This window comes from Melospiza melodia, chromosome 18 (assembly GCF_035770615.1).
Source record: "Melospiza melodia melodia isolate bMelMel2 chromosome 18, bMelMel2.pri, whole genome shotgun sequence".
In the NCBI taxonomy this organism is placed as follows: Eukaryota; Metazoa; Chordata; class Aves; order Passeriformes; family Passerellidae; genus Melospiza; species Melospiza melodia.
The window spans coordinates 780,753-799,155 of NC_086211.1; the positions used below are offsets into that span (position 1 = coordinate 780,753).

An 18,403-nucleotide genomic window follows, 5' to 3' on the forward strand; every position below is an offset into this window, starting at 1 on the left:
GAGGAGTGGGGGCACAGGGCTGGGGTCGGCAGTGCCCACCCGCCCACCCACCCTGTGTCACAGGGGTCATCCGGGCATTTTTGAGGAGAGGTTATTGCTTCTCAGTTTTGGGGAGAGAACCATCGTGTGCACTGGCGGAGGCACGCGTTGGTTCCCAGGTCACACCTTGGTGTCACAGACTGGACACTGGGATGAGCCCTGGGCATGGCTGCACTGGGACACTGGGCAGAGAATCACAGAACCCAGAATGGTTTGGGCTGGAAGGAATCCTAAAGCCCATCCAGTGCCACCCCTGCCATGGCAGGGACACCTCCCACTGTCCCAGCTGCTCCAGGCCCTGTCCAGCCTGGCCTGGGCACTGCCAGGGATCCAGGGGCAGCCACAGCTGCTCTGGGCACCCTGGGCCACCCTCACAGGAAAGAACTTCCTCCCAATATCCAACATAAATCTCTCCTCTGTTAATTCACAGCCATTCCCTCTTGTCCTGTCACTACCTGCCTGTGTAAAAAGTTGCTGCTCATGGTTTTCCCAGGCCCTGGTCCCGAGCAATCCCGTGGGCACCGTGCAGGTGGCTCAGGGCACAGGGAAAGGCCGAGTTCTGTGGGACACCTGCCTCACGCCGCCCCTGGTCCTGCCAGCCCTGCCAGCCCTGCCAGCCCTGCCACAGCGCCTGACGCCAGCGCCCTGCCCGGCCCCCGGCCTGCGCAGAGGCAGCAAAGATATCTCCCACCCACAGCTGAGGGGCTGCAAATTGCGTTGTGAGTGGGGGATTTTGCAGCCTTAATTGTGTTATTTTAACACAGCGTGTGTAGGTGTGAGCAGAGTGCACATGTACCGTTTCCTAGGCTTTGAACAAAGCGAGCTCAAACAGAAGCAAAGTCCGTGTCAGATCGTGTTGGCCCCTGTGGGGCTGGAGGTGGGGACACCCCTGCGCTCCTCTCCCTGCTCCAGGAATGGGGTGTCAGCTCCAGGAGCGAGCTGGGAGCTCTGGGCTCCCCAGGGCTTTGCTGAGGTTTGGGACCAATGGGAACTCGGTGACCTTGGTGTCCTGCTCTGCAGCTCACACTGCAGGGTCACAGCCTGGCACGCTGACCAGGGCAGCCTGGGCTCTCCAGCTCCATGTCCATCTTCTCTTCCTTTTCCCTGTCCTGTCCATCATCATCCTCCTGCTCCTGGACCCTCCTGCAATGGGCAAAGTAGAAGCACATAAAAGATCCAGCCCACACTGCAAAGATTGTACAACTCTTACAAGAAAAAAGCTGTCCTTGCAGGCAAAAATGTCCTAACCCGAGATCTGTTAGGCTTTGTCCTCCCAAATCCAGCGATGAAAGCTCTGCTGCATTGAAATTGGCAAAGTGACAGGAAGTCAGCAGTCAGAAATAATCCCTAGCTGGATTAGGTTTTTCCTTGAAGGAAGAGAGGCTGAGACAAGGCGAGTTTGGGTCATTAGCGATGCAGGGAGGTGCTCCAGCCCTGCCCAGCCTTCACTTCACTCCCTGCTCCCGGGGGCTGCGAGGGGATGAGGGCTCCGGAGCCTTGGGCACATTGCGCTCATCCTTCCCCACTCCTACGAGGGGATTATTTATATCTGCACCACTTTGGAAGCGCTGGCTGCAACCCCCTGGCTCCAGCAGGGCTCCAGTGGTGAGGCTGGGCTGTCCCTGTGTGAGGAGCTGCCAGGGGTGCCAGCGACGCCACTCGTGCCACACCACAGGGCCCATGACACGAGCAGCTGGCTCAGTGCAATTCCCTACCAGCTCTGCTCTCCCTGCTGGATTTCCGACAGTTGAGCAGCAATAAAAATAGCAGGGCAGGAACAGAAATCCATTCTGATTAAGCTCTTTATTCTGGGAGATGCTGGGGGAGCAGGGGTGGCCGTGTGTGGGCCGGCCCCACGCACCTTCCGGGCCTGGGCGGCCGCTCTGGCAGCAGCTGTGCCCAGATCCGGCTGTTTGCCCGCGCTTGTGATGCTCCCCCAGCATTTCCCCCTCCGTGCTGACACTGACTGCCTGACAGAGGGGCAGCCAGGTGGGGCTCAGTCCCTTCTCCCAGGGAACAAGGGACAGGACAAGGGGACACAGCCTGGATTTGCGCCAGAAGGTTTAAATTGGATATTTGGGGAAATTTCTTCACTGAAAGGGCTGCCGGGTGGCAGAGTCCCCACAACTGCAGGGGTTTAAAAGCTGTGCAGATGCGGCACAGGGGACCATGGGGCAGTGGTGGCTCGGCAGTGCTGCAGGAGCAGTTGAACACGATGGGCTTAGAGAGCATTGCGAAGCTGAGTGGTTCCATGATCCTTCCATTCCCTGGGCAGACAGAACAAGCAGAGGACATGGGAAGGGATGGCACAGGACAGCACGCATTGTGGCAGTGCCCCTGGGCTCCCACAGCCGCTCCATGGCCAGCAGCTCCCCACCTTCCCAAAGAGAATCCCTTCCCCAAGGTCAGACGGAGAGCAGCCTGCACATGGGACGGGCAGAAGGATGGACAGGGAACAAAGGCATCTGTGGGCAGTGGCAGCCCAGAGGCAATAAAAGAACAAATAGCAGAAGATTAAACCCATTCTGCAGTCAGGTCCAGCCGGACCACGCTGAGCCACGAGGAAAGGTTCGCTGCTGCTCCAGCCTGCCACAATTTAATTGATTTGATTTAAATCCTTTGAAGAAGAAGTGGATGAGGAATAATGAGGCAAACAGGATTGTAATGCAAATGAAAGAGATGAAAGATGGCTTCGGGGAGACGCTCTTGAAGGTCAGCTCCCAATGCAGAGCTGCTGCTGGTCACTCGGTCCAGCACTAACGAGGCTGTGTTCCCTGGCGCTTTGGTGGATGCAGGGATGGATCGGGACCAGGATGCCCGGCCTTTGTCCCCTCGCTGCGGGCAGTGCTCCCTGCCGGCCGCGGGAGGGTTCACCTGGTGCCCGGGGAGCCGCGCTCCTGCTGCCCGCGTCACGCTGGGCGAGCGCACCTCCTAATCGGGCTCCTCCAGATACTCCAATGGAGGCGCTAACCTCAGAATTAATTAACTTCACTATCAAAAGCTGAGTCATTTGTCACAATGGTTTTGTCATTAGCTCCCATAATTAAGGAAAGTGTCACAAAACCAAATGTTTCACTTACACAAGCCAGGAGAGGCAAAGCGCAGGAGCGTTCCAACAGCGAGGCTGGGGAGGGGCTCAGCCAGGCACCCCAAATCTCTGTCCTGGCACCCCAGTCTCTGTCCTGGCACCCCAAATCCCAGTCCTGGCACCCCAAACCCCTGTCCCGGGCTGGGGGTGAGGGGAGAGCAGGGGCTGGGGCTCGGGGGCACCCCCAGGGCTGCCCAGCCTGGAGCAGATGCCAGGGGGTGCCCGCAGTGCCAGGGCTGGCTGAGCCCGGCATTTTCCCACCCCCGGGTGAATTGGGGTGTCCCTGGTGACCATCAGCCGCATGGGGTGGCAGAGACGAGGCCATTTTGCTGGAAGCTTGGCTAACGTCCCCAAAGACAGGGGGAGAAGCCGCTCCCGACGCACTCACCCGGTTCCACACGGACACTTCCTAAAAAAGCGGATTTCCTCGATGGAGACGGGCAGGGACGTGCAGGCGCTGCGGGGCTGGGCAGAGACTGGGGGTGCACCGGGCCAGGAGCCCCCACAGCCCCCGGAGCCGCTGCGGGTACCAGGGGATCCCGGAGGGTCCCGAGCCCCCTGCCCAACGCCCAGCGCTGCAGCCGCCCGGTGCTCGCAGCCCTGTGCCCACAGCCCGGTGCCCGCAGCCCGGTGCCCGCAGCCCTGTGCCCGCAGCCCTGTGCCCACAGCCCGATGCCCGCAGCCCTGCCCTGTGCGGTGCCCCCAGCCCTGTGCCCACAGCCCTGTGCCCACAGCCCTGTGCCCACGGCCGTGCCCGGTGCCCCCAGCCCCGCCCGGCTCCAGGGGCTGCAGCTGCTGCTCCGGGGGAGCCTCTGCGGCAGCTTTAGTAACTCATCAGCGGGCAATTAACTGACAATTAACCCTCTGTCCCCTCCGTGCCCCTTTCGGTGCCGCCTCCTCTCTGGGGCAGCCGCGCTCACTGCACAGCTGCACTCACTGACCGCACAGCCGTACAGGTTTTTGACCAAACCCCTGAAAATTCCCGGCATTTCCTGCTGTGCGGCCCCCCAGGACACCCCAACCCCACAGACCCCGGCTCGTGGGCAAAGGAAGCCAAGCTCTCAGGGTTTCTTTAAAATTAAATATTTTATTTTTTCATACATGCAGCAAATTGAATCAAGAGTATATGCCCATCTAAAAGGAGGTCTTCATGAGAACCGTTTGACAACACACAGCAGGTAGTCTAGGATGTAGAAAAGTCATCAAATACTTGCAGGTGAAATCAAATTCACAAACACAAACTCATCAACAATAAACATTTTCTCTTTTTTTTATTATTTTTTAATTTTTTTCCCTCCTTGTTTTAACTGCCACTTTGAATGTGATCAGAAATAAAGAGCTCAGGCGACACTCCCATGCATGGAGCCAGAGGCTGTGCTCACACAGCTGCTCCTGCCCCAGGGCAGTGGGAGCAGGTCTGGGCACCCTGCAGGTGCCATCCCAGCCTCTGGCACAGCCCATCCGTGTGCTGTGCCCCAATGCCCTGGGCTCCTCCCGGGGTCACAGCTCTGGGACTCACAACCACCGGAGCACAGCACTGCCCTGCACTCACCTCCCTCTGCCTGCCTGGGCCGCCACTGCACAAACCCCCATTTATTCATTCGTTAAATGGATTAATCAATCGATAGCTGCTTTGGCCATGCTCTCATGACGAGCGGGCTGCTCAGAGCCCCAACAGGGCACAGCAGCAGCAGCAGCTCCCAGCCAGAACCAGTGGAGCTGCACTGGGAGCAGGGCAGGAGCTGGAGCTGCCCCAGAGCAGCAGCCAAGGGCTCAGCACAGCCCAGGGGCAGCTCTCTGACCCGCCCTGTCCCAGGGAGAGCCTGGGCCCACTTACCTGTAGCACTGGGGTGTAATCCACGTGGGACAAAGCCAGGACGTGCCATCCTGCGCATGTCCTGCCAACTCAGCCCCTCCTCTGCCCTCCCCCGGGCTCTGGGTGCCCCTATGCCACAGGGGACCCCTGCCAGCCCTGCTGAATCCAGAGCTGAGGCCCCTTCCCTGCATCCCCAGCAGCTCCAGGTAGGGATTCCTTGGGCTGTCTCCACACACCTGAGGAGCACCTGGGCTCTCCTGAGGCTCTGAGCATCCTCCCAGAGCTCTGCCTTCCCCATCCAACTGTGAGGATTAAATCATCAAATGACATAAAGAGTGACTCAAACCCTGTCACTCTGCCCTTCCTTGGAGGAGTCCACACAGATCTGAGTGTCTGTGCAGGGCCAGCACACCCCACTGTACATTCCCCCACAGGAGATACAGGACATCTGGAAGTCTTGCAATAACTGTGGCAAGCAGCAGAGCGGACAGGGTCAGGGATGCTCAAGGTATGAGTCCTGAGAGGGGGACCTGGCACTGGCCCAGCTCGCCCTGGAGCGTGGATCTCCATCCCAAACTGCCTCCAAAGCTGCCTGGTGCACACCCCTGGTGCCACACCCCTGGTGCCACATCCATGGTGCCACATCCCTGATCCCACATCCCTGGTGCCACACCCCTGGTGCCACATCCATGGTGCCACATCCCTGATCCCACATCCCTGGTGCCACATCCCTGGTGCCACACCCCTGGTGCCACACCCCTGATCCCACACCCCTGGTGCCACATCCCTGGTGCCACACCCCTGGTGCCACGTCCCAGCCTCCCTGCAGGTCCCCTCGGAGCCGCCTGCTCTGCTCAGCGTCCAGCAGTGCCTGCTCCATGCACCAGTGTCACCCCAACACAGACACAGCAGCTCCAGACAGAAAGGTGTGACTGCCCCACAGCTGCTCCTGCACTGTGCCCCTCAGCCCCGAGTCCTCCCAGCACATCCCGGGGGCACCCTCAGAGCCAAAGGTATGGAAATGAAGAACATTGACCACTGAAGTGATACAGATGCTGCAGCAGCAGGTTTGGAGTCACAGGAACACACAAGCTCTGATGCAGCTGTGGTCTGCAGAGGCTGGCCCATGTCCTCAGGGTGTGCCAGGCTTGGGGAGCCCCCAGCAGCCCCCAGCCCTGACCCCTGGGCCTCGCCCGCTGCAGAGCCCCTCGTGAACCCCTCCTGGATCTGGCACAATTTGCAGTTTTTCTGGGTTTGTTTGGGTTCCTCCAGCCCAGGGCAGGACCCGAGGCCACGGGCTCAGCCCTCACCCCCAGCAGGCCCAGGACAGTGCCCGTGGCTGGGTGACAGGGAGGGGACACTCATCCCCTGACAGCGCCTCAGCTGCTGGCAGCCTCTAGTTCTCAAGGAATCATTAAAAGAAAAAAATAATTTCCAAAGCTCGAGTTTCATGTTTATAAAAGATCTACAAACTAGAATTTCCTCTGTAGAATTCCTCATGATTGATAAAATCCCCCCCATTTCCCTGGGGCCTGGAGGAATGGCTGCATGCAGCAGAACCAGGGCTGGCTCAGAAAACCCTCCTGGGGTTCTGCAAACCACCGTGGGCCGTGAGGGGAGCGGGGTGACAGGGCCTGGGGGATGCTCACCTGGGGCCCGGCCTCTGCCAACCCAACAGTCAGCCAGGCTCACCCACTGGCTGGCCACCGATGGGCAGTGCCCGCCTGTTCCTGCCCTCCTCTGCCTCTCCTGCCCTTCTCTTCCTGTTCCTGCCTGCTCCTGCCTGTTCCTGCCTGCTTCTACTCTCCTCTCCCTGTTCCTGCCTGCTCCTGCCCTCCTCTCCCTGTTCCTGCCTGCTTCTACTCTCCTCTCCCTGTTCCTGTCTGCTCCTGCCCTCCTCTCCCTGTTCCTGCCTGCTCCTGCCCTCCTCTCCCTGTTCCCGCCTGTTCCTGCCCTCCTCTCCCTGTTCCTGCCTGCTTCTACTCTCCTCTCCCTGTTCCTGTCTGCTCCTGCCCTCCTCTCCCTGTTCCTGCCTGCTCCTGCCCTCCTCTCCCTGTTCCTGCCTGCTCCTGCCCTCCTCTCCCTGTTCCTGCCTGCTTCTACTCTCCTCTCCCTGTTCCTGTCTGCTCCTGCCCTCCTCTCCCTGTTCCTGCCTGTTCCTGCCCTCCTCTCCCTGTTCCTGCCTGTTCCTGCCCTCCTCTCCCTGTTCCTGCCTGCTTCTACTCTCCTCTCCCTGTTCCTGCCTGCTCCTGCCCTCTTCTCTCTGTTCCTGCCCTCCTCTCCCTGTTCCTCCCTGCTCCCGCCCTCCTCTCCCTGCTCCTGCCCGTTCCTGCCTGTTCCTGCCCTCCTCTTCCTGTTCCTGCCCTCCTCTGCCTGCTCCTGCCTGTTCCTGACTGCTCCTGCCCTCCTCTCCCTGTTCCTCCCGCCCTCCTCTCCCTGCTCCTGCCCATTCCTGCCTGTTCCTGCCCTCCTCTTCCTTCTCCTGCCCTCCTCTCCCTGTTCCTGCCTGCTCCTACTCTCCTCTCCCTGTTCCTGCCTGCTCCTGCCCTCCTCTCCCTGCTCCTGCCCTCCTCTGCCTGCTCCTGCCTGTTCCTGACTGCTCCTACCCTCCTCTCCCTGTTCCTCCCTCCTCCCGCCCTCCTCTCCCTGCTCCTGCCCGTTCCTGCCTGTTCCTGCCCTCCTCTTCCTTCTCCCGCCCTCCTCTCCCTGCTCCTGCCCGTTCCTGCCTGTTCCTGCCCTCCTCTTCCTTCTCCTGCCCTCCTCTGCCTGCTCCTGCCCATTCCTGCTCTCTTCTCCCTGTCTCCCTGCCCCTGTCTGTTCCTGCCCTCCTCTGCCTGCTCCTGCCCACCTCTCCCTGCCCCGTCTCTCCTGCCCACCCGTGCCCACCCCTGCCTTCTCCCTCCTGTCCTTGCTCCCTCCTGCCCCTGCCCTCCCGCACGCCACGGCTCTGCCTCACAAGCAGCTGCTGGAATTGTCTCTTCTCACTCAGAATTTTAAAAAAATTATTACTGACTAAAACCCCCAGGAATTTGGTGGGAATCAGGGAAATCAAGATGTCTGTGAAATCCATGGGTTTGGAGCCTGGAAGAGAATAGCAGAGGGTGGAAAGTAGAAAAGTTTCCGTTATAAATAGCCCTCAGTGCAGCCCTTTGGTCTTGGGCGTGTTTTCAGTCGGTAAATTGTAAACCAAGAATATAAATGTGTTTTGTTTTGGCAGAATATTAATATCCTTTACAGAGCTGTTACATCTCAACAGCGTCTGTGAAAGATTTATGCGAGTGCTGACAGAGCGTATCAAAACTGCAAACTGTTCCAGATGTTACAAAAACCCCCCACCTCTCACTTAGAAAAAGGTTTGCTCTGATTTACAAGAACTGGCACGGGAGTGGTTGGGAGTCGCGATGCCCGAGGCAGGGAAGGCAGGTGGTGGGAGCTGGGCTGACCCTATGGACAATGCATTGGGAAATAGAGGTCTAGAAGCAGATTTTTCCACACTGATCAAATATATCCATGTCTTGAACAAAAGGCTCCTCTAAGACAAGCTCACACTCATCGCAAGCTTCAGCACAACGCTTTAAGCGATCAACCATGCTTAGCATTCCACAGCAACGCTTTGGGACTAGCTGGGCCACCGGGATCTCAGCGTCCCGCTGCGAAAATTACAGAGACCGTAGCGGTTTGGTATATTTCTGTTTAAAAACTCTATTAGTCACCACCAACTATAGTTCCTAGAAGTATCACTGACCGGTAACTGGCACCCCGGACACTCCGGCTAGGGAAGCCAAGCTAGCGAGTGGCACGGACACGGAGAGGCTCCGGGGAGAAGCGGCCGGCGTGTTGGGCGGGAGGGGACGTGTGTCTGCACTGCTAATCCCGGAAGACTAGTGTCCTATGTACAGGGCCACCTGGCGAGGGACAGCGAGGACAGGGCTGCGCCGCGACTACACGTTAATGACAAACTCGGGGTTGGTGTAGGAGAAGCCAGCAAACTCGTTCTGGTCCAAGTTCATGATGAAGAGTTTGTCCGTGGGCGTCAGCTCCACCGGCTGCCGGGTGAACTCTTTGTCGAAGTTGGAAGTGTCGCGTTTGTCCTTCTGTTAAACGGAAAGCACAGAGTTAAACTGGGGAAGGAGCGAGCCACCAGAGGGGACAGCACCAGCACAGGTGACAGCACCGGGGCTGTCCCCAGGGAGCTGCACTGTCCCAGCACTCCACACTGCACGCTGTTTCTCAAGCTGCCCCCGAGCAGGAGCTCCCAGCCCTGTGGAACAGAAGCAGCCCCACACCAGCAGCAGGAAGGGGAGAACACCGGTTTAACACGCCTGAGACACACGAGCAGGACACAGAGGGACAGGTGAGAGCCGTGGTGGGAAGGGAGCATCCCTCCTGCCCTGTTTGCTGCGGGAGAGAGAGAGCACGGAGCAGTTCTCAGCATGCAGAACCCCCACTGCAACCAGAGCTCGGCACTGCACAGGAGGAAGGAGCCTGGAGGAAGCAACATGCCTCGAAATGGCAGCAACAGTCACTACCATGTCAAAATCTGCACAAAATAATCAGCTGTAAGAGCTCTTTCTGCTTTAGGCTTGATTTTTGAATGATGCCGTGATATGGTGTTAAGCAACACTGGTTCATTGATGGAGGATGTGATTTGCTCCAGGGTTATACAGAGAGAAAACACACAGCACTTCAAAACCTCTCAGAAGGAAAATTCCACATATGCAACACTTCCTCCTTGCAATTTCTTAAGGAGAACAACTTTGCAGCTACACCCAAGCCAAAAAAGGGAAAGAAAGGACGTTAGTGTCAGGATTAGCACCGGGAACCTGCTCTCAGCACTGCGGAGCCTGCTCAGGGAGCGCGTGGGCTGCTCCTCCAAACCCTGCAGATCCCAGAGCGCCCGCCTCGGGGCTGTCCTGCTGTGGGAGGGGGCACAGCCATGGCTGGAGGGCGACTGAGCACCGAGGGTACAGCACGAGCACCCCAGGCCCCTCACCCACAGTGACCGGTGGTGGAGGGACACTGGCAGCCAGGAGCTGGCTCTGCTCTGCTCGTTACCAAAGCCACCAGGGACAAAAGGCTTCTCCAGCCCTTCTTCCATGTCCCCACACAGGACAGACCCCAGCTCCCTGCTGGAGGTCACCTTCCCCTGCTGTGACACAGGTAGGACCCTGCCAGCCTTGAAGAAACTGTATTTGTTTTCTGTTTTTCCCAGACTTTGCCTTTGAAGTGTGGCCCCACCATGCCAGGCCCTCGCTGGGCTCTGCTGCACCAGGATTTCCAACCCTGGATGAATCTGCCGGCTTGAACTGAGGAAAGTGAGTGTGGGGGTCCTGCAGTTCCTGCACCCCATCCCCATGGCTGAGCTCCCACGGCTGTGCTGGGGAAGGACCTGGCAGGACAGATGCTGTGTCCTCCCTGCAGCCCCTCCTGGCCCACTGGGACACTGGAGCACCTTCATCCTCGAGCAGGAGCATGGCCAGGACACCGAGCCAGGTCTTCCTGCCAGCCTGGACAGGCCAGGGGCACCACACTGCAGCTGGATTGAGCCCTGGGAGATGAGCCAGCAGTGCATCAGGACCTCGGGGGTGCTGCAGATTCCACTGCCCCAGCAGAAATCCCATCAGGATGGCTTCAGCCTCGGGGAGGAAGATCAGGAAAAGCCAAGGACGATGGAGCAGAGACGAGGTGGGAAGAAAACAGGTCTGGATGGAGCTCGAGGAGCTGAGAGAGGAGAAGCAGAAGAGGCAGGAGGAGAGGCAGGCTGTGGCTGTGCTGTCAGGCTGTGAGCACAGGGAGATGTTCCCCAGGGCACCAGTATCTGTGGCTCCCAGCCGGGCCCTGGGCACCAAGGTCCCTCCAGGGCACCTCTCTCCACCACAGAGAAGGAAGGAGATGTGGATTCGGGGGCACAGAGCAGGAGCAGGGAGCAGACAGGGTGACAGGGTCAGCTTCAGGTGCAGAGTTCTGCAGGCAAAGGGTGAAGCAGTGGGAATGTGAGGACAAGCCCACCTCGATGGCAGCAGGGTGCCCCAGGGTGCTCCCTGGCCGTGGCTGTGCTCGGGGTCTCTCTGTGGAAAGTTGTCCAAGGCTCCTGGAGAGTGCTGAGATGGTTCCTGAACGCCACATCCATCCAAAGCAACGTGGGCCAGACAGCACTGTCCTACCAAGCCAGGAGCTTCTCCTGAGCAGGAATGCTTTGGGATGCTGCAAAGGGAATGACACATCCACATGTGACTGGTGCAGGCTGCCACCGCGGTCCCCAGCCCTCGGGAGTGCTCAGCCTGGGAGCCCTGGAGTGGGAAATCCCTCCTGCTGCTGCTTTTGGGCAGCAGAAAGCTCTGGGAGAGGCTGCAATGAGCCCGGGTGGGGGCTCAGGGCAGCCCACTCCCCTGCACTGCCCTCTGCAGCAGCCCCCACTCCTTGGGGCCTTGGCTGGAGGCTGAGCACAGCAAAGTGTGGGTTTGCTGGAATCTTACCTTGAATTCTGCCTGAACTGGTGGCAATTTGGCCTCTGTCAAGATGATGAACAACCTCTCTGGGAGCAGGCAGGGAACAACCTCTCTGGGAGCAGACGGCTGTGCGGGTCTCACGGAGAGAGGGGAGCGCAGGGGAAAATCAGGGCTGGCAGTGCCTCCAGCGATGGGCAAATTGACTCTGGGAGGTGGTGAGGGGCACAGCGAGGAGCACAGCGGGGTGGCGTGGTGGTGGCACGGTGTGGTGGTGACGCGGCGTGCTGGTGGCATGTTGTGCTGGTGACACGGCGTGGTGGTGGCACCTTGTGCTGGTGGCACGATATGCTGGTGACACGGCGCGGTGGTGGCACGTTGTACTGGTGGCATGGCTGGGGTCCCTCTGCCCCTGGCACTGTGCCCAGGTAGGGCTGGCCCGGAGCAGGATCTCTGCCTGGCCCAGGGATGGGGATCCTGCCACGGAGCCCCCTCTCCACGGCAGAGCTGCAGCAGCTCCTGCTGATGGTCAGGACCTCTCGGAACAACCTTGCAGCGTCCCAACTTGGCAGCGGCCGACTCCCAGAGGCAGCAGGGAGGTTCACAGCAGCCTGTAATCCCTCTTTAGATGGAAGTGCCAACCGCTTCTAACGAGTGCTCCTGGGAGAGCGGGCAGGGATGGATGGATGGATGGACGGATGAGTCACACCGGGCTCTGCAGCTCGGGGAGCGCGAGGTGGTGCCAGGGATGCGCTGTGCCGGTCCTGGACCGTCCTTCCTGCCGTGTCCTCACCTTGGACCGTCCTTCCTGCCGTGTCCCCACCTTGGACCGTCCTTCCTGCTGACCCTGGACCATCCTTCCTGCCGTGTCCTCACCTTGGACCGTCCTTCCTGCTGACCCTGGACCGTCCTTCCTGCTGACCTGTGTCCTCACCTCTGACTGTCCTTCCTGTCGTGTCTTCAGCCCAGACCATCCTTCCTGCTGTCTCCTCATCCAGGACCATCCTTCCTTCCATGTCCTCACCCGGACAGTCCTTCCTGGTCTCACCCACACCACCAGCTCCTTCCCCGGCCGTGTGGAGCCCGGAGCAGTGGGCACTGCTGCAGGAGGCTGTGGGCAGTCGCTCCCTCCCAGATGATGCTTCCGGCACATCCCAGCTCGGGTTTTTGGGACAAACAGAGGAACGACGAGGAGCGGCTCCACCGCCGCCCCTGAGCCAGCATCCCCCCGCAGCCAGGGCGGCTTCCAGCCCCGGCTGTCGGCAGGAATCACCTGGCTGAACTGCAGAAACTCATTATTGCCAAACACAGGCAGGTTTCTGGGGCGGGTTTTCTTTCTTTTTATTTTATCATCGGTATCAGAAAAAAAACAAATTGGCACATTACAAATCAAGCAGATTGATACAGTGACAGCCCACGAACACCTGCAAGGGTATAAAAGGAAGCAGTGTGATTGTTGTCCTTTGAAGAGAAACTCACCCTGCCTGAAATGTTTCCTTTGATGCCAGAAACAAAACTCGGGCCATTTTTAAGGATAGAAGTACCCGTTGAAACAAGGATTTTACACCCTTCATATCAGAATTCACAATACTGGTCAGAGTTAAGTACCTCCCATTACGGTCAATACCATTTTTGACACATTTAAAGCACAGGTAACAAACTCCATCAATGGCTTTGGCATTTGAGAAGAAGAAAAAGCTTTGCTATGGAATGGATGTTGGTGGTGTTTACTAGGGTGACCAAGGGTTCAAAGGCAGCTCTTCCAAATTTCCCATTTACCAGGGGATGTTTGTTTTGATTTTAAAAAATGCTACTTAGAAGCTGCACTATCAGGAGAAATCTCTGCCAAGGGCAGCTCTGCCTTCCCCAATAACTTATCCCACTGCTGGGGACCCAGCCGGCCCAAAGCATCTGTGCAGGGAAGGGGAGCTGTGCAGGGGCTGGACACACAGCAGGACACGGCCAAAAGGGAGCCAGAACCAGCACCTTGGCTCTCCTGAGCTTTTGGGAGGAGACACTCTGGGGAACGGTTTCATTAAAAAATGACACTTCTTGCCACTAAGGCTGAGAAGGCTAAATATTAAATTTTCATGGTTATTTCAAAGACTAGAAAAAGGAAAGAGAGGGAATTAAAGCACATGATGAAGGGATTTCTCCCAGTTGTCACCATGTCTCCGTTTTTGTTGTCACCCACTGAGCAGTTTGCATTTTCTCCAAACAAAACGTTACAAAAGCCCATTTGCAGCACTTCTTGCACATCACTCCCCTCCAGCGACACCCCAGATAACAGGAAGACACTTGAGACATGGTCACTCTAGTAAGGAACTAAAGCAAGCCCATGGATGCGAGTTCTGCAATGGAATGTGTCACCACAACGGCAGCGGGGACCCGACGACAGACGCGGGGATGAGATCTGCACAGCAGCTTAGCTCTTGGCTTGAGGCTTAGAAAACTCTGAGTTAACAAAGGAAAATCCTTCGAATTCTGACTGGTCAATGTTCCCGACGACTTCCTGGTCGGGAGGAGTTAGCACGGGCGGGTGCCGGGTGAAAAACCGGTCGAAGTTTTCAGCATTGCGTCCGCACTGGGGGAGGAGAAAAGAACGGAGGTGGGTGGGGCGGGAAGGTGGGATGGGCGGGGAAAGGGGCAGAGCACACCTGGGTGGTCATGGGGGCATGGCATGGCACGGCATGGCACGGCATGGCACGGCACAGCCAGGGCCGGCTAACCCCGCTGTGCCACGGAATGAATGCAGCAGGAATGAGATGGGCTGCGATGGCTCACACACACCTGGCACCTGCACACACACACCTGGCACCTGCTCACACACACCTGGCGCCTGCTCACAGGGCAGTGCCCACATGGGCATCCCCCCTTCCCAGGGGGTTTCCAGAGCAGGGGGTTCCCATCGAGGCTGGACTGCTCAGAGGTTTCCTCCTGGTCGAGGAGAGGAGAGAACCCACCCCAGGCCAGGCTGGACAGGGCTGGGAGCAGCCTGGGGCAGGGGAAGGTGTCCCTGCCATGACTGGATGGGATTTAAGGTCCCTTCCAACCCAAACCAGGTTGGAATTCCATGGTTCTGATTCCCAGGGCTGTCCCTGCCCTACAGCCCAGTCAGACCACAATAGTCCACAGCCTTATGGCCCCAGTGGTGCCAAAACCCGATTTAATTTCCTCAGCAATCAGAACAAGGGTGGTGCAGCTTCCCAGGCTGCAAACCCTGATTTAAGGGAATAACAACAGCAGCAGCTGGGATCAGGTGGATGCCAGGTCACTGCACAGCCACGGACCAGGATCCATCCCTGCCTGTCACCCTCGTGTCACATCCCCATGGATGGCACGGGGCTGGCACTGTCCCTCCTGTCACACCCAGCTCAGGCAGCAGAGCCCAGTCCCTTGGGCAGCAGCTCCCAGTCCCCCAAGGAGAACACACGCTCCAAGAGCTGCCACAATTTTTCCTGGGCATTTAACTTGCATTTGTTAAGTAAACAGATTTGCATTTTTAATAAACATCAGACTAAACGTAATAAAATATTAATGACAAATACACGCAGAAGTCGATGTCTCCCAATTCCTTCCTCTGCTCAGAGCTTTCAGGGAAGACAACATGAATATCCATCAGCCTCTGATGGGCTGCTCCTTTGGCAGCTCTTGAATGTCCTTACAGCACCAAGTGAGACCCTTGCCCTCAAACCTGTACACAAAGCTCAGGGACAACGTTTGAGTGGATTTAACCCCAGCTCCAGCCCCTCCAGCATTGAAACCACAGAACCCTTGCCTTGGTAGCACCACATCTTCACATTTCTAGTCTGGCTTGGTTAAACTGCAAGGCCTGAGCTCAGCAGGGCTGGACCCAGCAGAGCCCAGTGCACACCCAGAGCCCCCCAGAGCCCCCTGCCCCGTTGCCAGCCCCTGCCAGCCCCAGTGCAGACAGGCAGGGCAGCCCATGTGCTGTGTCTGACAGCCCTGCCTTTGCCTCATGGCTACAGAGAAATCTGCTGCCTTAGGGAAAAAAATAAAATAAAAATATAATAAAACCAAACCAGCAACCCCCTCAGAAGGATTGGAAAATTAATCCTGATGAGAGGCTGCCAGTTATTGGAATAGGAAGCACAAATATATTTTAATATGCATATTGGCAAGCGAGGATTTCTCACTATCACGCGACGAGGGAAGAATATGTGGATGGAAAATCTGAAAAGTTGCATCTACCCATGGTATTTCCTGCCCTGCTGTGTGGAATTTATGGGCTTTCTGTTTGGATGCAGACAAAATGGATGGGTGAATTCAATACCTTGAAGTTGGAAACTGCCTTTGAGTTTCTGGAGGGCACATGCCAGCCCAAGCCCTGGAGGAGGGGAGTGCCAGGCTCCAGGTCTGGCCCAGCCTGGTGAGGGGAGCAGGGAGGGTCCTGCTGCTCAATCCCACTGCTCCGGGCAGGAATGGTCACTGTCTGCACGGGCACCTTCTCTACAGCATCCCAAACCGAGCTCCTGCTCAGTGGACACAGACGCCATATGAAATTTTACATTTATCTAAAGCCATCTAGTGAGAAATTGTGCTCATTTTAGTGTGGCATTAACGTACAGGCATCACTCCATCCTGCCTGGAGAAAGGGGGAGGCTGGGAATTTATCTTACATAAATCCCGGTGTGTCCTGCCCAATATTTATAGCCAGCACAGAATGGCTTTTCCTCCTGAGCTGCAGAAATAAACCTGTCAGCTCCAAAGATGGCCTTGTATTTAATCACCTCCCTGCTTGGTTTCAAATAGAGACAAAAGGCACAATAAAATATTTGCCATTGATCCCGGGATGCAGTCAAGGACCACCAGGAGCTGAGGATGCTGCTGCCCCCCACCCTCACTCCGTGCCAAGGGGAGATGCTCACACCCTGGATTTCCCAGGGTTTGGTCCCAAACTGTGGCACAGCCACAATCTCACTGGCTTTGCAGGCACCTCCTGGGTGAGTCTGACCTTCCTAGGGCTGCTCTGGCTCCCTGCTGCACCCTGGGCAGGACCAGGGCTCTTCTGGCAGTCCCATTTAGGGGAATCTGGGTGACAGCACAACCCGGGGGCCACACTGGGGACCCCTGTGCTGGTCAGGGGTGCCTTTCACTGTGTGTGGCTCAGTTTGGGATGCTGCAGCTCATCCCTTTATCCCTGCTGCTCTCAAAGGGAGCATCCAGTGCTCCTGGTGTGGGACCATCCCTCTGCCAGGGAAAAGCCAAATTTCTGCCCTGAAAACACAGGCTGAAGAGTCTGGGAAATCCCAAAGTCTTTACAGGGCCCTGGGTCTCCCAGAGCAAACCATGGCTGGGTTAGCTGAGGTGTTTAACCTCAGCACATCCACCTGCCCAATGTCAGCCCCTCGATCCTTAAATCCCATCTAATTAGGAAATCACTTGTGCAAACATCAGAACTCACCCTGCCCAGGCTGGACTAAGGCTGCAAACCCCCGTGCATGGAACTGGTGTTTTCACACATCCAGGTCTGTAAGTGGCCTTTCAGCATTAATTAACTCCGAGCAGTTAGGGGGAAATTAATTTATGCAATTAAAAATTATTAGATTAAAAGCCATTTTTTAACCCCCCGTGCTGTTGTGAATAATCCTGGGCTCTGCTGTGCGATTTCAGTGCTTTCAAAATGAGACTTTTCAAATCACTAGGCTTTATGTAAAGTAAAGGAGTAATTAGATACCAAAAACAATAATTATCTCAACGAGAGACAGGGAGAGCAGGGAAGTGTAAACACACTCCCAGGGTAGCTGCAGACCCAGGAAAGGAATTGTTATGCACCAGCCCGAGCGGGGAGCAGCCAAGCAGAGCCCCACGTCAGAAGCACCAAAGACAAGCCAGCCCCTGATCTGTCTTGTTCCTGACTCTGTGATAAAGGTTAATCAAGCACAAAGCAACACAGGAGCTCCTGGGAATTGAGGAATTGGCTCTGAGCTGCGGCCAGGAGCCTCCATCCACTGCTGTCAGCGGGAAATGATGGAGCTTCGGGCAGGGATCCACGGCAGCAGCGCTGGGCAGGCACTGAGAGCCCCCCAGGACCCCCTGAGCCCCCACCCCAAACTGCAGAGGGGCCCCAGGAGCACAGGGATGTGCCCAGAGGAGCTGTGGCTGCTGCTGCAGGGGCACAGGGGGCTCTGTGGGACCAGGAGGGGCTGGGGAGCTGAGCCCCAGCTCACAGAAAACATGAACTCTGAGGAGCAAGACAAACCTGGAGACAATCTGGGGAGCTGAGCCCCAGCTCACAGAAAACATGAACTCTGAGGAGCAAAACAAACCTGGAGACAATCTGGGGAGCTGAGCCCCAGCTCACACCAGGCATGGACTCTGAGGGGCAAAACAAACCTGGAGACAATCTGGGGAGCTGAGCCTCAGCTCACACCAGACACGGACTCTGAGGGGCAAAACAAACCTGGACACAGTGTGGATGGGGCTCTGCTCCCCTTGGCTGGTGCTCCCCGGGCTGAGCATGCTCTGCAGAAGGGCAAGGCTGGGGACAGCAGCTGGGGGCTGACTCCCAGCCCTCATTTGCATCTCACTCCTTGTTTTGAAGCTCTGCATACAGACAATTACTGCAGCCTGACCTTTACAGTTGCTAACTATGAAAAAATAAAAGGAAAACAAAATAGCCTCGAGCCAAGGAGAGGAGCCAGGCCAGCACCAGCCCTGTGTGCAGCAGCACTTGGCCCTGGTGTGGCCATCAGGACGATCACAGGTCACAAACACTGGGGCACATGTCCTCTGTCACCCCAAACCCTCCCTGCAGTGCCCAAGCCCCACTGCCATCCCTGCTGCTCTGCCCTGTGCTGGCACCAAAGAAAGAGCTTTTTCCAGCACTGCAGGAGAAATATCAGCTATCAGCAGGTACCTGAGTTGTCTTAATCCTCCCTAAATCCCAAATCAGCCGCAGTTAATCTCCCTGCCCTATCACACAGGGAATTTTCCGGGTGCCAGCCGCCGGGGGAAGCGACAGCCGGCAGCTTACAGCAGGGCTGGTGTCAC

General features: G+C 57.3%; 2 protein-coding genes across 3 annotated transcripts in view; one reads left to right on the forward strand and one right to left on the reverse strand.

The window, feature by feature from the left end:
- The first annotated feature begins 6,483 nt into the window (after nt 1-6,483).
- On the forward strand, nt 6,484-7,654 carry LOC134426427 (protein PRRC2C). The gene is made up of 2 exons (XM_063171436.1): nt 6,484-7,365; nt 7,399-7,654. Exons 1-2 carry the CDS (start codon nt 6,484-6,486, stop codon nt 7,537-7,539), a joined length of 1,023 nt encoding a protein of 340 aa, XP_063027506.1. The 3' UTR covers nt 7,540-7,654.
- Nucleotides 7,655-8,486: 832 nt separating this feature from the next.
- PRKCB (protein kinase C beta) overlaps nt 8,487-18,403 on the reverse strand; it is an 84,747-nt gene continuing 74,830 nt past the window's right edge. Inside the window, exon 17 of one of the 2 annotated variants that reach the window (XM_063171568.1) lies at nt 8,487-9,037. In XM_063171568.1, coding sequence (XP_063027638.1) covers nt 8,885-9,037 — 153 coding nt within the window. In that variant the 3' untranslated portion in view covers nt 8,487-8,884. Of the gene's footprint in view, nt 9,038-12,705; nt 13,974-18,403 lie in introns of those variants that run through there. The other variant, XM_063171567.1, reaches the window with a different exon arrangement.

Excerpts from the sequence above, each read along its gene's own strand:
- LOC134426427 (XM_063171436.1), top strand. The coding sequence starts at position 6,484 with ATGGCTGCATGCAGCAGAACCAGGGCTGGCTCAGAAAACCCTCCTGGG. Across the intron at positions 7,366-7,398 it reads CCCTCCTCTCCCTGTTCCTC|CCTGTTCCTGCCCTCCTCTT; the intron begins CCGCCCTCCTCT and ends TGCCCATTCCTG.